The sequence below is a fragment of the Kogia breviceps genome, chromosome 4 (assembly GCF_026419965.1).
Source record: "Kogia breviceps isolate mKogBre1 chromosome 4, mKogBre1 haplotype 1, whole genome shotgun sequence".
NCBI classification, from domain to species: Eukaryota; Metazoa; Chordata; class Mammalia; order Artiodactyla; family Physeteridae; genus Kogia; species Kogia breviceps.
This window is the reverse complement of record NC_081313.1, coordinates 164,483,497-164,496,641: the sequence shown is the minus strand read 5'-3', so window position 1 is coordinate 164,496,641 and position 13,145 is coordinate 164,483,497. Positions and strand designations below refer to the sequence as shown.

Below are 13,145 nucleotides of genomic sequence, written 5' to 3'. Positions count from 1 at the left end.
ATGCACCCCTACCTTAACAGGAGTGCTATTCGTAATAGCCAGACATGGAAACAATCTAAACGTCCATCAACAGATGAATGGATGAAGAAGATGTGGTACATATACACAATGGAATATTACTCAGACATAAGAAAGAATGAAATACTGCCATTTGCAGCAACATGGATGGACCTAGAGATTATCATACTAAGTCAGACAGAGAAAGACAAATACCATATGGTATCACTTATATGTGGAATCTAAAATATGACACAAACGAACCTATCTACAGGACAGAAACAGACTCACAGAGAACAGACTTGTGGTTGCCAAGGCAGGGGGAGGGAGGGAGTGGGAGTGTGGGGTTAGCAGATGCAAACTATTACATATAGAATGGGTAAACAAGGTCCTACTGCACAGCACAGGGAACTATATAGTCAACATCCTGTGATAAACCATAATGGAAAAGAATACGAAAAATATGTACTTACACACACACACACACACACACACACATATATATATAAATATATAACTGAATCACTTTGCTGTACAGCAGAAATTAACACAACATTGTAAATCAACTATGTCTCAATTAAAAAATCTTTTTAAAAATTCATTATCTTAAAAGTATGGTCCCTAGCTAGGCTCCAGAATGTGATTAACAAATACCATTTCTCATTCAAGGAACCAAGTTTCCTTGCAGATATCAGATTGGCTAAATCCAGATCTAAGGCAAATCATCGAAAAACATAAAAGATATTAAACCTAATTTACAATAATGCTAAAAACAATCCGGCTGTCACATCTGGAAGATAATTTATTATTCTGAAAATTGATAAAGAAAGAAAAATAAAGGACCAAGAATTTATACTGTTTGTCTTCTATGAATTGTACCTCAGGACAACCAAAATGATTATGTGACAAAGTTCTGCACATGAGAATTCCAGGTAACAAACAAAGGAATGACAGAATGCCACCATTTTCCAATCTCTAATGAAATAATGAAACAAATTCATGACAATCAACAGCTGCTAAAACCTCTAGGGGAAAGTCTAATGGGGAAATTAAAGGATAGATCAGGCTGACAACACCTGAACCCACTAATTCATCTTAACATCATAATAAGAGAGCCAACCAAAAATTGGCATTCTTGCAAATAAGACAAAACAAAAAAGGGAAGAAAAGAAAAACACAAACCAGAATTTAATCAAACCTCTTTAGAAAATACAGATAGAGGAATTGTTACATAACACCATATGGGAATCTCTGTAAGACAAACGGCCTAGTTTCTTCAAATAAATGAGAGGGTTTCCCTGGTGGCGCAGTGGTTGAGAATCTGCCTGCTCATGCAGGGGACACGGGTTCGAGCCCTGGTCCGGGAAGATCCCACATGCCGTGGAGCAACTAAGCCCGTGCACCACAACTACTGAGCCTGTGCTCTAGAGCCCGTGAGCCACAACTACTGAGCCTGCATGCCACAACTACAGAAGCCCATGCGCTTAGGGCCTGTGCTCTGCAACAAGAGAAGCCACCACAATGAGAAGCCCATGCACTGCAATGAAGAGTAGCCCCCACTCGCTGCAACTAGAGAAAAGCCCTCTCGCAGCAATGAAGACCCAAAGCAGCCAAAAATAAATAAATAAAATTTTTTTAAAAATTAAAAAAAAAATAAATGAGAAAAAAGGATGGGGCTAACGGAGAGAAACCCATGACCTACAGAATTTAAACAAATGTGCAGACACTGAAAAAAATACTCATGATTAAAAAAGATTATGAATCAACTTGGGAAATTTGAACTCTTGACTATTTAATATTAAGGAATTATTAACTGTCATGGAATAATAATGGTATTGTGGTTTTGGGGTGGGATGAAGGGCCTGTTGTTTCAGAGACAAACCAAAGCAGTTATACATGAAATTATATAAGCAGTGTATATAGGAAGGTATAGACATAATAAGATCGGCCTGCAGTCATAATTAAGTTGGGTAACAAGTGCATGGAGTTAGGGATCACTATAATATTCTCTCCGCTTTTGCCTATGTTTGAAAATTTGTATAATAAAGTTAAAAAAAAAACTCACCTCTATCTTCAAACTCTTTCACAATATCATTCATCCTATCTTGATAGAAGGATTCTCCCCTCTCTATTAGAGAGATATCCAACGCCTCATAGATTTTATTAAACTCTAGGGAAAAAGTTACCAAATAAAGAAAATGTATAATTTAAACAAATAGGAAACATGCATCTTACCTTAAAAGCAATTTATTATTTAATTGAAGCATTTGGAAGGAAATTAATTACATGAAAATGTATGAAACAGAGCATTACATACATACTGCCACTTTGAAAATTTGGAAAGAATATAGCAAGATACATATCAAAATTAATAGTGGGTAGGAATACAGATAATGTATTTCCTTTTTTCCTGTCTACATTTATTTTGTTCCTGCAAGGAGTAAATACCTACTGTAATTATTAAAAAATTTACTCTTAGAAAATGTAAATGAGAAGAAAAAAAGAAAGGCCTTTCCTATTTGGAAATCAACTGTTTACTGAATTTTCTTATATAGTTTTTTTCTATTCTGTAACATTTATCTGTTTGTCTAGCCACGCATTAGTGACACAAGATAACCTACAACAGCACAACACACTTTATTGCCTAGTGTGGCAAAACAGCCATCAGCCTTTTCCAAAGATGTACTGGCTATTCTTGTTCATTTATTCCTCAAAGTGACCTTTCAGATTATGTTAAAATTGTCTTAAAACCACAAATGAATGTGGAGAACTAAGGGATTCTGCATGACACTCTATCCAAACATTCTATTCCATCCTTTTGTGTATTTCCCTTCATTTTAGCCCTACACATTCTTGGATACTTATTCCTAACTATTTTTATAGCTTTGGATGCTACTGTGAATAGCATCTTTTTCTTTTCTACTTTCTTTCCTAACTAATTTTTCCTGACTTCTGAGGAAGTTAAATTTTGCATCTGCCTGTCTTTATAAACTTTCTTTGTAGTTTCAACTTCAGAAAATACATAAGAAAAATAATCTATTTGCTAGTCCTTGAAAATTTAACATGTCATTCAAGGTCAATTTTGAATACTCAAGAAACTATATGCAACAGTATCTGTTACATGAATGAACAAAGCCCAGAAACTCACCTTGTCGGGAGACATCACAGATAAGCTTCCAAGCTTTTATGATGTCTGGATTTTTACTCTGGAGCAAAACAACACACTGGTATGCTCTCTTCTTAAATTCCTCCTCAGTATCAAATCTCTTCTTGGATTCCTGTGTTTTTTTTTTAAAAAAGGTAAGGTTTGTAAAGAGTAACTCCCATATTTCTAGATAAAAAATTTGTAAATTTCTCAAAAAAAGACCTAGACAAACCCCACAAATAGACCAGAGTGAGGTCAGAATACCAGAACAAGTGCTCTATCTCAACAAAGAGTATTGTTACAAATGAATGTGCCAATAAAACCCTGTATTTCCTCTGAAATAATTTTTCTTAAAAGTATAAAATTCTCACCACAGTGCTACCTCTACATTTCCAATTCACACCAATGCTATGTTCCAGGAGAGTAATAATGAATAGCTAACAGGTGAGGAGGAATTTTCTGGGCTCTATATTCCATTCTGGATGAGCAATTTTTTTTGTAATTAAAAATAAAATTGCTTTCATTGTTTTTATATCTGTTTTGAAAGCAACACATGCTTACTAAAAATATATATATAGTTAATCCCACCCCAAATTGACCAGCAATAACATTTTAATGGAAATTCTAGACATTTCTTTATAATTACAGATCTATGTGTTTAAAGAAAACTGGAAATATATGGCTTTTCTTTTACCTTGGTTTTAAAATTTAGCAAAGTATTAGAAACATTTTATTTCATTAGATTTGCCTCATTATATGCAGTGCACAGAATCCCAAGAGATTATAAATTATTTCACCCATCTGATATCAGTAAACAGTTTATTTTCAATGTTTTCATTAGAAAATACAAACCAAAACACAAAAATAACTTCAAAAAACCCAATAACAACCAACCAAAAAACCCACAAATGTTTACTTTTTAATGCAGTAATCCTATTCTTGGGATACTGTCTATCCTAAGGAAACAATTTTAAAAAGGAAAAAGACCTACATGTATGAAGTTTGACCTCCCCCAAAATGGGGGAAGAAAATCCAACAATAGGGAGTGAAATAAACTTTGGTCCACAAATCCAAAATAATGTGCTGTTATAAAGTAACATGAAAGAGTTTGATAAAATGTTTAACAGGCAGAATACAAAAATGAAATTATAACCACAAATGATACAATAAGTGTTTGAATGTTTGTATACGGATAAGTAAAGGAGTCACACTAACTGATTTAAAATTATGCTTTAGGGCTTCCCTGGTGGCGCAGTGGTTGAGAGTCCGCCTGCCGATGCAGGGGACGTGGGTTCGGGCCCCAGTCCGGGAAGATTCCACATGCCGCGGAGCAGCTGGGCCCGTGAGCCATGGCCGCTGAGCCTGCGCATCTGGAGCCTGTGCTCCGCAACGGGAGAGGCCACAACAGTGAGAGGCCCACGTACCGCAAAAAAAATAAATAAATAAAATAAAAATAAATAAATAAATAAAATAAAATTATGGTTTATGGTAAATTGTCTTTAAAAGACTTTATATATACTTAACAATGCTTTCAAAATATATAAAATGAAGACGATAACTACAGCATCAGAAATTTTTAAATATTAAAATGTATTTTGACTACCAAACTCCTAAATTCACTTAAGAATGGGTAATGTGGTAGCATTAAATTTTTAACATAAACCAATAAAAAAAGCAAACATGATGTGTTAAGGAACAGAGAGTTTAGCAACTGTTATAACATAGTAGCTTCAAATACCATTTTAAACTCCCTAAGGAAAACAAATAATTGTGATAAATGATAACACACAAATAATAGAACAATAAATGAAATCAAACCTTATAAAAAGCCTGAAGATCCCCAATGGGAGGTGAAACTGTTAGGTAATCCGGAAATCTGTCTTGCAGGTGAGCAATGAGCATGCCAAACTGGGTTCCCCAATCTCCTACATGGTTTAATCTAATACGAAACCCGGAACATAAAAGCACTTTAAAATGATAAACATGGTTAAATTAGAGGAATTATATTCCATTAGGAACCACTAATATTAAGTGCCAGTACATCACATTTAGCAATATCTTTTTATGGAGGTGTTTCCTCAACTGGTCTGAGAGGCAAAGACCAGGTCTGTCATATTTAGCATTGCATACCCAGGAATGGAGGCTGCAAACAGCAGGCCTGTAGGATTTGCTGAATGAAGTTCCTATCAATGGATTGTGATCTGTTTATTGTGTAGTTAACTGGGACAGTGGCAACTGGGCCAGTGTTGGTCATTACCACAATTTTATGAAAATTTAACTTTTCAACTAATTATTTTAGTATAATTAGTGGTTCCCAAATGTCAATGGACAAAATTCTTCAAAATATGTCAATCCAACCACTTCTCATTCCTCACGGCTTTCATCTAATCTCAAACCACCAGATCATCTCTTAACTGGATTATTAAAACAGCCTTCTGATTCATTACTATAGTTCTCCCTTAGTTGCTTAGCTTCTTCACAGAAACCACAGTAATCTCTAATTAGATTACATGCCCTACTAACTTAATAAAATCCCAATTTCCTACCATGGCCTACAAGGCCCAGCGCTATGTTTCTTGCTTACCTCTCCCACGAGAATATATACCCCTAGTATACACGAGGCAATCAAGAAATATTTGTGGAACAAATGGGGGAGCTTTTTCCTTGGTTCCGCCCCCTACCCCAAGTCTTAAAAGCTGTTAGTCCAGAGGAGGGGCCAAGGACATAATTTAAAAGCCTAGTGGGTGATTATGAAGCAGAACCACACTGATGAATCACTGATTTAGTCAAAGATTCTTTCTCAAGTGACATTTTCCCTTGTCTATAGAAATCTCCAAAGAAAGCCAAGAGTACATACCGCAGCACGTTATATCCTGCAAACTCAAAGAGGCGGCACATGCTCTCTCCTATGATCGTTGACCTGAGATGGCCTACATGCATCTCTTTAGCTATGTTGGGAGAGGAAAAGTCAACTACAACCTAGGATAAATAATAAAGATTTTTTTTTTTTAAAGGGGTATAAACATTTTATTCTGCTAACACATTCATTAATAACATTTAATAATAAACTTAAGACTTAAACAGTAGCTTGCATTGTAATTCAATTGTGTTAGGTTTTCTGATGAAACCTGTCATTAACTGAAAAATAATCAAATATGTTTAAACAAATTCTATTCTCTAATCTATTCTCTATTTCAGAGATAACTCATAAATATCGGTTGGCTACCTCAAATGCTTTATGGAATGAAAGGAAAAATCACATAGCAATCAAGACCCAGGGGAAAATTTACTTCACAGCTATGTTCATAATCTCAAAATATTAATGATTAAATCTCAGTATAAGAAGTAAAAGCTGGGCTTCCCTGGTGGCACAGTGGTTGAGAGTCCACCTGACGATGCAGGGGACATGGGTTCATGCCCCGGTCCGGGAAGATCCCACATGCCGCGGAGCGGCTGGGCCGTTGAGTCTGCGCATCCGGAGCCTGTGCTCCGCAGCGGGAGAGGCCACAGCAGTGAGAGGCCCGTGTACCGCAAAAAAAAAAAAAAAAAAAAAAGAAGTAAAAGCCATTCCTAGTTACAACTAACACAATTCTAATGTATTATTATATCAATCAAAAATTGTACATATACCTTTTTGTTCTCTCCAATGGCAGGCAGTTTAACACCATTCACCAAGAGGTTGGTCAACTGTTGTGATACAAAGCCCTTTCTTAAGTGGACATTAATAAAACCTAAAGAACAATAGAGAAGAGAAAAAAAATCAGACAGCCTCCAAACTTGAGGATTGCTCACCCCCAAAGCCCTTCTCAATTTCACTTATGCTGGCTCCAGAGCCTTAGTCTGGTTCTGGCAAAACTTTTCAGGCTTCCAACGCCACTTGGGGCCTTGGCTTGAGCGCTCCTGTAAGTTCCCTGTTTCAACATCTATTTCAAACCTTCACCACTCTCCTGAAAGCTTCTTACTTAATTCAGGGCCCCTTCACTCTCAGCAAATGATTTGTTTACACTCTCAGCAAATGATTTGTTTACCTCTTAACAGAAAAGAGATGATTCTTTCATACAGAATACCTGCCATGGTCTATCTCCTTTTGCTGATGAAAAACTAAGCCAGAGGGAGATAAAGTAACTCAACCAAGACCAGGGTGGCTAAGTCTAGTTTAAAACTACAGTTTCCGGAGACGGCTTAAAGATGGCGGAAGAGTAAGACGCGGAGATCTCCTTCCTCCTCACAGAGACATCAGAAATACATCTACACGTGGAGCTTCTCCTGTAGAGCACCCACCGAACGCTGGCAGAGGACCTCGGACCTCCAAAAAGGCAAGAAACTCCCCACATATCTGGGTAGGGCAAAAGAAAAAAGAATAAACAGGGACAAAAGAATAGGGACGGGACCTACGCCAGTGGGAGGGAGCCGAGAAGGAGGAAAGACTCCCACACACTAGAGGCCCCTTCGCGGGCGGAGACTGCGGGCGCCGGAGGGGGAAGCTCCGGAGCCGCGGAGGACAGCTCAGCCACAGGGGTGCGGAGGGCAAAGCGGAGAGATTCCCGCAGAGGATCGGTGCCGACCGGCGCTCACCAGCCCGAGAGGCTTGTCTGCTCGCCCGCCGGGGCGGGCGGGGCCGGGAGCTGAGGCTCGGGCTTCAGTCGGATCCCGGGGAAAGGGCTGGAGTTGGCAGAGTGAAGACAGCTTGAAGGGGGCTAGTGCGCCACGGCGGGCCGGGAGGGAGTTCGGGAGAAGTCTGGAGCTGCCGAAGAGGCAAGAGACCTTTTCCTCCCTCTTTGCTGCCTGGGCGCGAGGAGAGGGGATTAAGTGCGCCGCTTAAAGGAGCCCTAGAACCGGGCGCGGAGCTGCCGAAGAGACAAGAGACTTTTTCTTGCCTCTTTGCTTCCTCGGGTGTGAGGTGAGGGGATTAAGAGCACCGCGTAGAGGAGCTCCAGAAACGGGCGCGAGCCGCGGCTGTCGGCACGGACAGTAGAGACGGGTGTCGGACGCTAAGGTTGCCGCTGCCACCACCAAGAGGCCTGTGTGTGAGCACAGGTCACTCTCCACACCGGCCCTCCCGGGAGCCCGTGCAGTCCGCCACTGCCGGGGTCCCGGGATCCAGGGACAGCTTCCCCGGGAGAACGCACGGCGCGCCTTGGGCCTGTGCAGCGTCACGTCGGCCTCTGACGTCGCGGACTCGCCCCGCCCCCGTGCCACTCCCTCCCCCCAGCCTGAGTGAGCTGGAGCCCCCGAATCAACTGCTCCTTTAACATCGTCCTGTCTGAGCGAAGGGCAGTCGCCCTCGGACAACCTACACGCAGAGGCGGGACCAAGTCCAAAGCTGAACCCCAGGAGCTGTGCGAACAGAGAGGAGAGGGGGAGATCTCTCCCAACAGCCTCAGAAGCGGCGGATTAAAGCTCCACAATCAACTTGAAGTGCCCTGCATCTGTTGAAAATCTGAATAGACAACGAATCATCCCAAGTTGAGGAGGTGGACTTTGGGAGCAAGATATACTATTATTTTCCCCTTTTTTTTCTTTTTGTGGGTGTGTATGTATGTGCTGCTGTGTGAGATTTTGTCTGTATAGCTTTGCTTGCACCATTTGTCCTAGGGTTAGACCGACCCATTTTTCTGTTTTTTTGTTTGTTTGTTTGTTTGTTTGGGTTTTTTTGGTTTTTTTTTTGTTTGTTTGTTTTTTAAAAGGAAATTTTTCTTCTTAATAATTATTTTTTATTTTAATAACTATACTTTATACTACTCTGTCTTCTCCCTTTCTTTCTTCCTTTCTTCCCTCCTTCCCTCCTTTCTTCCTTCCTTCCCCCTTCTTTCCTCCCTTCCTCTCTTCCTTCCTCCCTTTCTTCCTCTGCACCTTCCGTCCTTGCTTTCTTGCTTCCTTCCTTCATTTCTTCCTTCCTTCCTTTCTTCCTTCCTTCCCTCCCTCCCTCCTTCCTTCCTTTTCTTTCCTCTCTATTTATTCTACCTTTTATTTTGAGCCGTGTGGATTAAAGGTTCTTGGCGCCCCAGCCAGGCACCAGGGCGGTGTCCCTGAGGTGGGAGAACCAACCTCAAGACACTAGTCCACAAGAGACCTCCGAGCTCCACGTAATATCAGACGGCGAAAATCTCCCAGAGACCTCCATCTCAACACCAAGACCCAGCTTCACTCAAGGACCAGCAAAGAACAGTGCTGGACACCCTATCCCCAACAAAGAGCAAGACAGGTCTACAGCCCCATCCATTAGCAGAGAGACTGCCTAAAATCATAATAAGGTTACCAACATCCCCAAACACACCACCAGACGAGGACCTGCCCACCAGAAGGACAACATCCAGCCTCATCCACCAGAACAGAGGCACTAGTCCCCCCAACCAGGGAATCTACTCAACCCACTGAACCAACCTTAGCCACTGGGGACAGCCACCAAAAACAACAGGAACTACGAACCTGCAGCGTGCAAAAAGGAGACCTCAAACACAGTAAGATAAGCGAAATGAGAAGACAGAAAAACACACAACAGATGAAGGAGCAAGATAAAAACACACCAGACCTAACAGATGAAGAGGTAATAGCCAATCTACCTGAAAGAGAATTTAGAATAATGATGGTGAAGATGATGCAAAATCTTGGAAATAGAATAGACAATTTGCAAGAAACAGTTAACAGGGACCTAGAAGAAATAAAGAGGAAGCAAGCAACGATGAGCAACACAATAAATGAAATTAAAAATACTCTAGATGGGATCAATAGCAGAATAACTGAGGCAGAAGGACGGATAAGTGACCTGGAAGATAAAATAGTGGAAATAACTACTGCAGAGCAGAAGAAAGAAAAAAGAATGAAAAGAACTGAGGACAGTCTCAGAGACCTCTGGGACAACATTAAACGCACCAACATTCGAATTATAGGGGTCCCAGAAGAAGAAGAGAAAAAGAAAGGGACTGAGAAAATATTTGAAGAGATTATAGTTGAAAACTTCCCTAATATAGGAAAGGAAATAGTCAATCAAGTCCAGGAAGCACAGAGAGTTCCATACAGGATAAACCCAAAGAGAAACACGCCACGACACATAATAATCAAACTGTCAAAAATTAAATACAAAGAAAACATATTAAAAGCAGCAAGGGAAAAACAACAAATAACACACAAGGGAATCCCCATAAGATTAACATCTGATCTTTCAGCAGAAACTCTACAAGCCAGAAGGGAGTGGCAGGACATATTTAAAGTGATGAAGGAAAAAAACCTACAACCAAGATTACTCTACCCAGCAAGGATCTCATTCAGATTTGATGGAGAAATTAAAACCTTTACAGACAAGCAAAAACTGAGAGAGTTCAGCACCACCAAACCAGCTCTACAACAAATCCTAAAGGAACTTCTCTAGGCAAGAAACACAAGAGAAGGAAAAGACCTACAAGAACAACCCGAAACAAGTAAATGGTAATAGGAACATACATATCGATAATTACCTTAAATGTAAATGGATTAAATGCTCCCACCAAAAGACACAGACTGGCTGAATGGATACAAAAACAAGACCCATATATATGCTGTCTACAAGAGACCCACTTCAGACCTAGGGACACATACAGACTGAAAGTAAGAGGATGGAAAAAGATATTCCATGCAAATGGAAATCAGAAGAAAGCTGGAGTAGCAATTCTCATATCAGACAAAATAGACTTTAAAATAAAGACTATTACAAGAGACAAAGAAGGACACTACATAATGATCAAGGGATCGATCCATGAAGAAGATATAACAATTGTAAATATTTATGCACCCAACATAGGAGCACCTCAATACCTAAGGCAAATACTAACAGCCTTAAAAGGGGAAATCGACAGCAACACAATTATAATGGGGGACTTTAACACCCCACTTTCACCAATGGACAGATCATCCAAAATGAAAATAAATAAGGAAACACAAGCTTTAAATGATACATTACACAAGATGGACTTAATTGATATTTATAGGACATTCCATCCAAAAACAACAGAATACACATTTTTCTCAAGTGCTCATGGAACATTCTCCAGGATTGATCATATATTGGGTCACAAATCTAGCCTTGGCAAATTTAAGAAAATTGAAATCGTATCAAGTATCTTTTCCGACCACAATGCTATGAGACTAAATATCAATTATAGGAAAAGATCTGTAAAAAATACAAACACATGGAGGCTAAACAATACACTACTTAATAACGAAGTGATCACTGAAGAAATCAAAGAGGAAATCAAAAAATACTTAGAAACAAATGACAATGGAGACACAACGACCCAAAACCTATGGGATACAGCAAAAGCAGTTCTAAGAGGCAAGTTTATAGCAATACAATCATACCTTAAGAAACAGGAAACATCTCGAATAAACAACCTAACTTTGCACTTAAAGCAATTAGAGAAAGAAGAACAAAAAACCCCCAAATTTAGCAGAAGGAAAGAAATCATAAAGATCAGATCAGAAATAAATGAAAAAGAAGTGAAGGAAACAATAGCAAAGATCAATAAAACTAAAAGCTGGTTCTTTGAGAAGATAAATAAAATTGATAAACCATTAGCCAGACTCATCAAGAATAAAAGGGAGAAGACTCAAATCTATAGAATTAGAAATGAAAAAGGAGATATAACAACTGACACTGCAGAAATACAAAAGATTATTAGAGATTACTACAAGCAACTGTATGCCAATAAAATGGACAACCTGGAAGAAATGGACAAATTCTTAGAAATGCACAACCTGCCGAGACTGAACCAGGAAGAAATAGAAAATATGAACAGACCAATCACAAGCACTGAAATTGAAACTGTGATTAAAAATCTTCCAGCAAACAAAAGTCCAGGACCAGATGGCTTCACAGGCGAATTCTATCAAACATTTAGAGAAGAGCTAACACCTATCCTTCTCAAACTCTTCCAACAGATAGCAGAGGGAGGAACACTCCCAAACTCATTCTATGAGGCCAACATCACCCTGATACCAAAACCAGACAAAGACGTCACAAAGAAAGAAAACTACAGGCCAATATCACTGATGAACATAGATGCAAAAATCCTCAACAAAATATTAGCAAACAGAATCCAACAGCACATTAAAAGGATCATACACCATGATCAAGTGGGGTTTATCCCAGGAATGCAAGGATTCTTCAATATACGCAAATCAATCAATGTGATACACCATATCAACAAACTGAAGGAGAAAAACCATATGATCATCTCAATAGATGCAGAGAAAGCTTTTGACAAAATTCAACACTCATTTATGATAAAAACCTTGCAGAAAGTGGGCATAGAGGGAACTTTCCTCAACATAATAAAGGCCATATATGACAAACCCACAGCTAGCATCGTTCTCAATGGTGAAAAACTGAAACCATTTCCACTAAGATCAGGAACAAGACAAGGTTGCCCACTCTCACCACTCTTATTCAACCTAGTTTTGGAAGTTCTAGCCACAGCAATCAGAGAAGAAAAAGAAATAAAAGGAATCCAAATAGGAAAAGAAGAAGTAAAGCTGTCACTGTTTGCAGATGACATGATACTATACATAGAGAATCCTAAGGATGCTACCAGAAAACTACTAGAGCTAATCAATGAATTTGGTAAAGTTGCAGGATACAAAATTAATGCACAGAAATCTCTGGCATTCTTATACACTAATGATGAAAAATCTGAGAGTGAAATTAAGAAAACGCTCCCATTTACCATTGCAACAAAAAGAATAAAATATCTAGGAATAAACCTACCTAAGGAGACAAAAGACTTGTATGCAGAAAACTATAAGACACTGATGAAAGAAATTAAAGATGATACAAATAGGTGGAGAAATATACCATGTTCTTGGATTGGAAGAATCAACATTGTGAAAATGACTCTACTACCCAAAGCAATCTACAAATTCAATGCTATCCCTATCAAATTACCACTGGCATTTTTTACAGAACTAGAACAAAAAATTTCACAATTTGTATGGAAACACAAAAGACCCCGAATAGCCAAAGCAATCTTGA

At 39.2% G+C, this 13,145-nt stretch overlaps 1 protein-coding gene across 2 annotated transcripts in view; it reads right to left on the bottom strand.

The window, feature by feature from the left end:
• The window catches only part of RARS1 (arginyl-tRNA synthetase 1), a 37,662-nt gene that overhangs the window by 15,744 nt on the left and 8,773 nt on the right, over positions 1-13,145 (bottom strand). For both annotated transcript variants that reach the window (XM_059063077.2, XM_067032291.1), the window contains exons 5-9: positions 6,773-6,873; positions 6,000-6,121; positions 4,961-5,081; positions 3,146-3,275; positions 2,063-2,167 (exon numbers count right to left, since the gene is read on the bottom strand). In XM_059063077.2, coding sequence (XP_058919060.1) covers positions 2,063-2,167; positions 3,146-3,275; positions 4,961-5,081; positions 6,000-6,121; positions 6,773-6,873 — 579 coding nt within the window. The remainder of the gene's footprint in view (positions 1-2,062; positions 2,168-3,145; positions 3,276-4,960; positions 5,082-5,999; positions 6,122-6,772; positions 6,874-13,145) is intronic.